The sequence below is a fragment of the Pimephales promelas genome, chromosome 17, assembly GCF_988280905.1.
Source record: "Pimephales promelas chromosome 17, fPimPro1.hap1.1, whole genome shotgun sequence".
NCBI lineage: Eukaryota > Metazoa > Chordata > Actinopteri > Cypriniformes > Leuciscidae > Pimephales > Pimephales promelas.
In genome coordinates, this window is record NC_142785.1 from 3957249 (window position 1) to 3967967 (window position 10719).

Below are 10719 nucleotides of genomic sequence, written 5' to 3' on the forward strand. Positions count from 1 at the left end.
TCCATATTTGGTGATTGATTTTTGATTGACAGAGGAGCCGTAATTTATCAAATTGCAACAAGAATATTTTCATGCTACTAAGACGTGTTCAGACCTTTATTTTGAAATTGTGATAAACATGAAAAATCATGAAAGAAGGATAGAAACCTCAGTTTGTTTTCATGCCAAGGGTTCAAAAGATTGCATCCATTCAATTATTTTAGAAAAAAAAATGTCTGCATTATTTTGGACTACAAAGAAAAAAAAAATGATAGATTCAACATTTGAGATGCGTCAGCGAGCTATTATTCACATACTTTTTGTGTTACTTAGGTTGAATTCATATCAAAATCTGCCAAACGTCTCATATTTTTTTCTGAATAGGATGTCTATAATAATGGTTAATATCAATAAAAGCACTTATGGAAATGGATGTGCCTTATATGGGCAGCAATGGAGTCTGGTTGTCATCTAGTGAAAAAGTTTGGTACTGCGCCCAAACAAAATCTCACTGAAAGCTCATTTTTGAGCTCATATTTTTAGAAATCAACCTAAAATTTGAAACACAACCTATTCATATATATATATATATATTTATTTATTTATTTTTTGCAGTTTTAGAGTCGTCCAGGTTTTGAAAATATATATTTTATATAAAATACAAATAATTCTTTTTTTAAATATATTGTACATTTTAATAAACTCAAACTTCTAACACTTTTTTTGTTTCACTTTCTTAATTAATTTCACTTCTTCACTTAAAACGAGACCAATCGTACGTCTATATTCCAAAGCATTCTTGAATTACAACCGTTTAAGTTCGAAATGTCCATTTTCAAGTATATTCGAAAAAGGGGGTATTCAGTTAACAGGTTAAATTAAATGCTATTTAAAATGATTTTATGTGCATTGTACAAAATAGATTTTACTTTTAAACATTTCTGTACATATCCCAGAGACTAACTCTGTAAAACTCTTTACCCAAACCATGAGCAACAGTAATAATTACAGCGTATCAGAAGCATAGAGCATGATGACTTTGCCGTGGTTCAATGCTTACCCGAAGCACATGATAATTGCATATAAATATAAAATATTAAATATAAGTCAAGCGCTCTTCAGTAAAGACAAACACAGAGCATTTTCAGGAGAGAACTGAAAACGTCTCCATTTATTTGTACAGTATTACATAGGTATAAAAGGTGGTAAGATACAATGACAGTCGGGGAAAAGGGATTAATGCAACCAGATTTCAGCAAAATGTTGTTGATATGAATTCCACCGCAATCAGAAACAAGACATTTTATCTTAGCCAGGAAGCATCGCAAAAGCCGCGTCTGAGATTAGAAGACCGTCTTTTGGCGTTGTGGTTCTAGAGTCAGGGTCGACAGCGATAACAGGAGCGAAATAAAAACATATGTACACAAATTTATTTAGTCTCAAATTTAATCTAGATTAAGATATTCGATATTCCTTAGTTTTGGTCTGACATTTCGCTTTCTATGCATAATGGCGAAGCACAAAATCTCGACTCAATTTAAATAAGTTCCAACAAGGGAGACCCTTGCATGTAGTTTGGGCTCATGTGCCAAATAATGACTAGCTGATGTAGCAGTGGAGTGTAATATACAGTCCAAACGAGATCCTAAGAGGACTGAGAGAAAAGATCATGCTGGGCTGACAGAAACCCAACACCCCAACCCAAAGTCTGACTCGAGAAAACCTGATTCAAAAGAACTTGACTCCTTTTCCATCATCCATAGAGATTATTTCTGCTTTCCCATCAGCCTGCAGGGCCTGCAGTGAACGCAGCAGCATCCAATCCTCCAGTCCATGAAACTCTGAAAGATACAACAGATCAGTGCAAACCTGTGTAAATCACAACCAGGCAAGATATATGTAAAGATGTACGATTAGAAATACTATTTTACTGATGTTTACTGACATTACACATCATTACATACCTTCTTTTTCCGTGTCATCCCCATTAGCGAGTTCATAGAGTGTAAACACAGAGTTGACCATGCCATTTTTGGAAACCTACATGTAACAATTGAACACCTCAACTTAACAGAAATGCAATGTTTTCATCAGCAAACAGAGTTGACATGACAAGATAAATACAGGTTTTCATCAAAGGACACATTAAACTGATCAAATGTGACAGTATACATAATGTTACAGAAGTATAATCTTGCCGTATAATGTAAGACATCACGGTTACATGTAAACTTCCTTTTCCGTCGCTACAAAAAAACGCAAGTGTAATTAAAGGGATAGTTCACTTTGAAATTAATTTTCGATATGTTTTAGCTTACCTCAAGGGCATCCAAGATTCAATTTTGATATTTTTAGGTCAAACCGTTCTTGTCTGTCAGTCATACAATGCAGGTCTATGGTCACCACCTCAAAGAGCATGCACAGAGAAGTCCAAATTAAACATGATTTAATGACTCGTAAATGTAAGTACACACTGATGGCCTAAGACACGAAACGAGCGGTTTGTGTGAGAAAACGAACAGTATTTATATCGTTTTTACCTCGTGTAAACACAGCCACGTCCAAATGCGGACGCTTTGGTCTGCACAAGCGCTCCGGAAAGCCTCTCATTGTTTACAGAAAGAGATTTCAGAAGTGTTACCCTTCACTGTGAAGATCTAAATATATTTAGATATAAATCACAATAGAAGAGAATTCGATATATCAACAGACAATCAAACCGCTCGCTTCTTGTCTTAGGCCATCAATGTGTACTTACATTTACGAGTCATTAAATCATGTTTAATTTGGACTTCTCTGTGCATGCTCTTTGAGGTGGTGACCATAGACCTCCATTATATGACTGACAAGAACGGTTTGACCTAAAAATATAAAAAAAACTGAAAATACTGGAGAAACAAAGACACCTACATCTTGGATGCCCTTGAGGTAAGCTAAAACATACCAAAAATGTATTTCAAAGTGAACTATCCCTTTAATAAGAATCAGCTAAGTATATCTTTATTCACCCAATATTGGTGAAATGACACATGTCTATTCTTTGATTTCGCTTGAAGTATATCAGGGCCTTTCCACCACAGAGACCTAAATGACTGAGCAAAAGTGCAATATTCAATCTGCAATACTCATCAGGCACCAAAGGTCCTGTTTTAAGAACGAACTGTGAAATGTTGAACAGCTCAGTGATGATCTGAACACTCAACTCGCATTACTTTACACAGTGACATTGTGTTTAATAATGCACATGATATTCGTTCTCACCCACTGATAAATGAGTTTGCCCCACTCCTCTGGTCTCCTCCACATTATAAGACATCGTGATTTATTTTTATCCAACCATTCCAGGTTTCCTGCGCCAAAGCAAAGAACAAAAAAACTCATTTTACAACCTGGGAAACCATGTCTTCTTGTAAAAGCTTGTTTCTTTCTTCCCACCTTTTTTTCTCAACTCTTCAAAAACTACTTGTATGGCTTCAACTGAAAGTTTTCCTGAACAACACAAGTTATGGGAAATATACATGGCAAGTGAAAGAACAGACTTAATCCACAAAATGTCCTTTTATCATATAAAAATAACACAAAGACGGGTAGGATGCAGTGGCGTCCAAGAAAGGATACTCTCAATTTTCTTGTTGTTGAACATGGGGCTTTCCTGCGCCTCGAGCACGTCCAGCGTGTAGAGTTTGCGGTGACGGCAGTACGACAGCGCGAGTGAACACCACGCCGACAGCTGCTTCTGCCTCGTGTCAACATTTGGCTGCAATCTGCAAAACATAATAAAACATTAGGGTGTCTTTAACTACCATGTACTCAATCATTTGATACAGTACACTTACTGTGTACATACATGTACACATTCCACCAAACCTTACCCGTATCCCACCTCAAAAGCAGCAATAGTTGTGTTTTTTATGATACAATATGAACACAATAACTATATTGTACCTAACATTAGATTGGCAGTTCCATCTTAATAACAATTTGAGGCCACATTTGCAAGAATGTCACATTTATTGATGTAAATGAATTCCAACAATATCTTCTTCAACATAATAATTAACTATTTTATTTGGATAAATTATTGATGAATATTCAATGTGACTGCATTCAGTATTTTTAAAGGGTTAGTTCATCCAAAAATTTACTCCATAGGGTCAGAGGTCACTCTTCTGCCGGAACTAAACAAACATACAGCCGTTACAGGAGCCAGTGATTATAGTTTATATAACGTTATAAATATGGATATTTTTCTTTCACAAACGCATGGCTTCACTTTAGAAGGGAATTATTATCCCCTAAGGCCGCATGGATGACTTTTATGATGGATGAATGCGCTTTAAAATCTGTGGTACCATTCACTCCCATTATTAAGCTGGGAAGAGCTAAATTGGCTGAGAAAGTCATATAGGGTGAGTAAATTATTGTATAATTTAAATTTTTGGGTGAACTAACCCTAAGAATCATTATATAGAAATACTTCAGGACTGAGTATTAAAAAAAAACGTTTCCATGACTTTTGAAATTGTGTTAATTTTGTCACAAAAGTTGTCACAGTTGTAATGACAATAACTTTTCCAAGTCAGGAAATGGCAATTGTCAAAATGTCCAAATATTTCCAAGTTCTCTACTAAACATGGCACTCTTTAATCTTTTTATAATGCAATTTTAACTTATTACAATTTCTTCTTGTTGTAAATCACAGAAGCACGGCTATTCTGATCGCACTAGCTGCCCCTCACATTTCTAAGCATTTAATGCCATACAGCATTTAAATGCTCTATCTATGACACATTGCAACTGTAAGTGTTGTAATACATAATTTTACTTTAATCCGTCGCGAGACTGAACTGTGCATAAAGTGTCAACGGTGGTGATTTGATTACTTCCGTAGCGGAATGCAAACAGCAGCATTATTCACGGTACAAATGTATATATTTTACAATAGAGCAAAGTATTCAGACAATATTGTAGACACGATACTAGTTGTTCCATCAGCGGTCACTGACAAATGGATTTACTTACGTAAAAAACGGAGGAAAGTTATACTGCCAGGGCCACTCAAAACTCATCGCAGATTTGTACTAGTTCTGTTGATGTGCGGTGCGGCTCCGCTTCAATCTGTTTCCTCTCTGATGGAATTATGGGAAACACCCGCCAAATTAAAAGTCTTTTCGATTTACAAAATGAGAATACAAGAATAGTTTGTTTAGTATTATTTGACATCTAGTGAAAAATAATTACGACACGTATGGATTTTTTAAATGAATAGAAAATAACGTAGTATGACAAATTAACAGCATATTTAAAAAAAAAAAAACTAATATACATTTAAAAAAAAAACTAAAATATATATATAAAAAAAATATTATATATATTTTATATATTTCTGATATGCAGTGGTGTGGAAATAAAACCAGACATTATAATAAGGAATGTTGTGAATAAATACAAGAAACATTTGCTATTTAACTCTCATGTGTCCGATATGTATCAAAAAATCTAAGAGTTATTTGTAAATAAATAGTAAATAATATTCATAAATAGAATGATATATATGTCATGAATCGTTTGACTGTCTGTCTTTGGTCTTTACAATGAACTGAAAAGTGTGTAACGGTCATTCGAGCGCGTGGTGGCGCTGTGGGCGGATCCTCTCATCCGGGACATGAGACGAATGACGTCAAGGCGCCGAAATAAACATTGCTCGGCATGAAAACTAATGCAGTATTATTTTCTGAAATAAAAGCACATTGATGCGTTCTAGTATTCCGCGCAGCAGTTTGTAACAGAGGTGGAAAAACAACTGTAAGTTTGCCTCCGCCTCTTCATGTTTGTGCAATATTATAATAAAAATAAATGATACTGAATGATGCTCAGTGAACCCTGTCTGCCCTCAAAGCCAGACAGAAAATGATCTATTGACACAGAACCATAATATTATATTACATTATAATATTATATAGATTTTGATATAAATATTCTATTCGTTTTTGAAGTATGAAATGATTAGTTTGCAGCGTCTGCTTCTCCTCAGGTGTGCAGAGATGCAGGCGGCAGAGGAGGCGCAGTCCTCTCTCGCGGAGCGGGTAGAGTCTATGGGAGTGAGTGAAGAACAGGACAAAACTGCAGGAAAAGAGGAAGAAACGGATAAAGAAAGAGACGAGGAGACGACTGAAACCGTAAAGGATACCAAAACGGAGGATGACACAAGTATGCGCTTCACATTAGCCTCCCAGGGGGTCTAACGTAAACCTAGAGGCTACAAGGGAGTCCGTGGAAAAGTTTAGAGAAAAGCAGTGTAATAAAAAATATATGATTAAAATAAATGAATTAAAGGAGTAGTTCACTTTTAAAAAAACTTTTGCTGATAATTACTCACCCCCATGTCGTCCAAGATGTCTATGTCTTTCTTTCTTCAGTCGAAAAGAAATTAAGGTTTTTGATGAAAACATTCCAGGATTTTCTCCATATAATGGACTTCACTGGGAACCAAACGATTCAAGGTCCAAATGAGAGTTTCAGTGCAGCTTCAAAGGGCTTTAAACGACCCCAGGCGATGAATAAGGGTCTTATCTAGGACCCTTCGAGTCATGACTCGAAAAAAGATTTGTTCATTTGATGAACAATTTTGAACAGGAGAGTCACGCATCACAGAACAGAGCAAAGCGAGTATTTGTGCTTATAAAACTTAAACTTTGTCATTTATTTATGAAATGAGCGATCGTTTCGCTAGATAAGACCCTTATTCATTGTCTGGCGTCGTTTAAAGCTCTTTGAAGCTGCACTGAAACTCTCATTTGGACCTTGAACCGTTTGGTTCCCATTGAAGTCCATTATATGAAGAATGTTTTCTTCAAAAACCTTAATTTCTTTTCGACTGAAGAAAGAAAGACGTAGACATCTTGGATGGCATGGGGGTGAGTAAATTATCAGCAAAAGTTTTTTTTTTTTTAAAGTGAACTATTCCTTTAATATTGCATATAGAGGTACAGTACTGGAAGCTTGTTTCAGCCAATCAGAATCGAGTATTTAGACAGACCATTGTATAAAATATTTTAAAGGATAAAAATGTTATCCTTTTTATCTCACAATTGTGAGATAAAGAGTCACAATCACCTATTTAAAATCGTATCATGTGGTGGAAACAATCCAAAAAGTTTTTTTTTTCCTCACAATTGCGAGTTTGCATTGAAATAGTGAGTGTTTTTCACCACTGAATAAAAAATGCTTGTGACATTTTATCTGACCATCACAATCCTGACAATTATTTTTCGCAATTGCAATTTTAGGACTTTTTTCCTCAGAATTGTGAGGGTTGTAAGAGAAAATCGCTATTAACTTTTTAAAATAATTTTTTTAAAGCTTCCATGATAAATAATGAGTAGGAAACTAAATAGTAAAAACTATATATAATATTTTAGACATTTGAAATAAACATTTTCGCAGTAACAAAATAGGCTTTGATACAATAAACTACATGGCTTTTAAATTTTAGATGAGAGCGATCATATTTGGGGGCATGGCACCTGAAACATTGAAACCCCCTGCTCTATATCATGCTTTTTATATTACTGTACCTTGGAGTCCCATCCAGGCTGTATATCAAAGTACCATGGTATCATCACTGTGTGTTGTCATTATACATATATGAACACTGTAATCGCTTCTACGTAGAGGGAGACGAAGCCGCCATGGATGTAGAGGAGCAGAAAGAGGGAGTAACCATAGACGGAGAAATGAACGGAGGTGGAGAAGGGAAGCTGGCGCAGAACGAGGAGGACTGGGAGATCCCGTACAGTGACGAGGAGATGGAGGACCCTAAGAGCTGGATGCCTCCACCCGAGGAGATCAAACGCCTGTACGAGCTCCTGTCTAAAGGAGAAGCGCTCGAGCTGAAGTGGGTCGCTCTTCCACGCCGACCTCCGACCCCTCCACGCACTCCCTCACCGGAGAGAGATGGAGAAGACTCGCAAGAGGCCAAACAAGAGGAGGATGAGCTCAAGTGAGTCCCAATATTGTACAGATGGAAGTGTGTCTATATGCAGTATATGCTGCCGTTCAAGTTTGGGATTGATACGATTTTTTAAAATGTTTTTTAAAAGTCTCTTCTGCTCAGCAAGGCTGCATTTATTTGATTAAAAAGAATCATTTTTCATAATATTACTGTTTTTGATCAAATAAATTTGCACATGCACTGCCATTCAAACGTTTAGGATCAGTATGATTTTTTAAAAGAAGTCTCACCAAGGCTGCAATTATTTTTATTAGGGCTTTCAAACAATTAATCGCATCCAAAATAAAAGTTTGTGTTTACATAATATATGTGGGTGCACTGTGTATAGTGTATAATTATTTTATATGTATATTTTATATATAAATACACACACATGCTTGTATATATTTAAGAAATATTTTAATGCATATACTTTATATAGATTTATATTATATATAAATATTTTATACATAAATAATATTATATTTTTTTCTTAAAAATATTTTTAATAATTAAGATAATAATTAAGAAATATTTTTTCTTAAATATACAAGCATGCGTGTGTATTTATATATATATATATATATATATAATAATTATAAACAGTGCACCCACATATATTATGTAAACACAAACTTTTATTTTTATAATTGTTTGACAGCCATAATTTTTATTTAGAATGCATAAAAAAAAAAGAGTAATTTTGTGAAAAAGGCTAACTGTTTTCTATTTGAATATATTGTAAAATGTAATTTATTCCTGTGTTTAAAGTTGAATTTTCAGCATCATTACTCCAGTCTTCAATGTCACATGATCCTTCAGAAATCACTCTAATATGATGATTTGATGCTCAAGAATCAATTCTTTTCAGGAATCTTTGATGAATAGAAAGCTCAAAAGGGCAGCATTTATTTAAAATAGAAATATTTTGTTACAGTTTAAATGTCTTTACTGTCACTTTTGATCAATTTAATGCATGCTTGCTGAATAAAGTTATTAATTTGTTTAATTTCAGCTTTTTTATAATATAATTTTTTATATATAATTTATATAAAAATTATATATAATTTTTTTTAATAATTTTTTTATAATATATTCATAAAGAAAACAATTTTTATTTTAAATTGTAATGACACTTCACAATATTACTTTTTTTTCTTCTGTATTTTAAATAAAAATAAATGCAGCCTTGGTGAGACTTATTTTAAAAACACTTAAAATATTATATTTATTAATAGTACTAGTAATAGTAGGCCTACATTTATTTGATCAAAAACAGTAATATCGTGAAATATTTTACAATAAAAAAAAAAATTGCTTCCATAAATGATAATCAGAAATGTTTCCTAAGCATCAAATCAGCGTATTAAAGGAGTAGTTCACTTGTTAATAAACTTGTGCTGATAATTTACTCACCCCATGTCATCCAAGATGTCCATGTCTTTCTTTCTTCAGTCGAAAAGAAATTAAGGTTTTTGATGAAAACATTCCAGGATTTTTCTCCATATAATGGACTTCAATGGGAACCAAAAGGTTCAAGGTCCAAATGACAGTTTCAGTGCAAATGCAAACTGTTCAAAGGGCTTTAAACGACACCAGACGATGAATAAAGGTCTTATCTAGCGAAACGATCGCTCATTTAAAAAATAAATAGCAAAGTTTAAGTTTTATAAGCACAAATGCTCTCCTTGCTCTGTTCTGTGATGAGCGTTCGTGACTCTCCTGTTCGAACTAGTTCATCAAAATGAACGAATCTTTTTTGTAGTCCTAGATAAGACCCTTATTCATCGTCTGGAATCGTTTAAAGCCCTTTGAACAGTTTGCACTGAAAGTCTCATTTGGACCTTGAACCGTTTGGTTCCCATTGAAGTCCATTATGGAGAAAAATGCTGGAAAGTTTTCATCAAAAACCTTAATTGTGTTGACCTATGTGTTGCAGGGCCCTCACACCAACGGAGTTTGATTTTAATGAAGAGCAGACTATGGCAACTCCCAAGAACGCCTTTCTCAATCGCCGCAGGACACCAGGTGTGATAAACATATTTTTTCCACAATGTATTAATATTGTCAAACACAAAATAAATGAATAATGCGGACTTGAATTCAATATATTCACTCATTTCCAGGTTCCTCAGCCCGCTCTTCGGTCAGACGCGAGGCCCGGCTGGACAAAGTGCTGTCGGACATGAAGCGTCACAGAAAAATCGAGGAGCAGATTCTAAGGACAGGTCGTGACCTTTTTAAAAGCGATAAAGCACGGGCAGGGCCTGCCGTCGAGCCGCCTTTATCACCGAACAGTCAGCGAGAGCGGGAAAAAGAACGAGAAAGAGACAGCGACCCCAGCACTGTCTTCAGCCCCAGACAGAGGAGATACTGAGGAAACAACAGACTGAAAGAATGAACGCCAGTTTTTTTTAACTCAACATAATTCATCATTTTGCATTGCACAGTGAGATGCTCAAATTTTACTGATGTTGTCTTTTTTTATTCAAAGGTTTTTTTTTTACAATGTGAATAAATGTATTGCCTAGATTCTGGTGTCTTGCTATTTTTGAATGATATGAATTTCTCGGTAACAATTTACAATAAAGGTTACATTAGTAATTGTTAGTTAACGCAATATATTTGTTACTTAATTAATACATTTTTGCTAAAGCGGCTGTATGTAGAATTCAGAAAGCCTTGTTGTTGGCGACACCGGTGGCCATTAAGTGAACTGCAGCACTCGTGCACACGCAAGCGTGATT

General features: G+C 34.9%; 2 protein-coding genes across 3 annotated transcripts; one reads left to right on the top strand and one right to left on the bottom strand.

Annotated features, from left to right (window-relative positions):
• Positions 1-1470: 1470 nt before the first annotated feature.
• Positions 1471-5116, bottom strand: vps25 (vacuolar protein sorting 25 homolog). The gene is made up of 6 exons (XM_039657632.2): positions 5002-5116; positions 3598-3743; positions 3415-3468; positions 3241-3329; positions 1944-2019; positions 1471-1820 (listed from the first exon to the last, which is right to left on the bottom strand). The coding sequence occupies exons 1-6, from the start codon at positions 5046-5048 to the stop codon at positions 1708-1710; spliced, it is 525 nt and encodes a 174-aa protein (XP_039513566.1). The 5' UTR covers positions 5049-5116; the 3' UTR covers positions 1471-1707.
• Positions 5117-5627: 511 nt separating this feature from the next.
• Positions 5628-10504, top strand: pagr1 (PAXIP1 associated glutamate-rich protein 1). Of its 2 annotated transcripts, none has more exons than XM_089121785.1 (5): positions 5628-5784; positions 5997-6189; positions 7654-7981; positions 9912-10000; positions 10099-10504. In XM_089121785.1, the coding sequence occupies exons 2-5, from the start codon at positions 6024-6026 to the stop codon at positions 10347-10349; spliced, it is 834 nt and encodes a 277-aa protein (XP_088977911.1). In that variant the 5' UTR covers positions 5628-5784; positions 5997-6023; the 3' UTR covers positions 10350-10504. The 2 variants fall into 2 exon arrangements, with proteins under 2 accessions (XP_088977911.1, XP_088977910.1); XM_089121784.1 differs by having other exon boundaries at positions 6014-6189.
• The last annotated feature ends 215 nt before the right edge of the window (positions 10505-10719 follow it).

Excerpts from the sequence above, each read along its gene's own strand:
- pagr1 (XM_089121785.1), top strand. The coding sequence starts at position 6,024 with ATGCAGGCGGCAGAGGAGGCGCAGTCCTCTCTCGCGGAGCGGGTAGAG. Across the intron at positions 7,982-9,911 it reads CAAGAGGAGGATGAGCTCAA|GGCCCTCACACCAACGGAGT; the intron begins GTGAGTCCCAAT and ends TATGTGTTGCAG. Across the intron at positions 10,001-10,098 it reads CAATCGCCGCAGGACACCAG|GTTCCTCAGCCCGCTCTTCG; the intron begins GTGTGATAAACA and ends ACTCATTTCCAG.
- vps25 (XM_039657632.2), bottom strand. The coding sequence starts at position 5,048 with ATGAGTTTTGAGTGGCCCTGGCAGTATAACTTTCCTCCGTTTTTTAC. Across the intron at positions 3,744-5,001 it reads AACTTTCCTCCGTTTTTTAC|ATTGCAGCCAAATGTTGACA; the intron begins GTAAGTAAATCC and ends TATGTTTTGCAG. Across the intron at positions 3,330-3,414 it reads TGAAGAGTTGAGAAAAAAAG|GAAACCTGGAATGGTTGGAT; the intron begins GTGGGAAGAAAG and ends GCTTTGGCGCAG.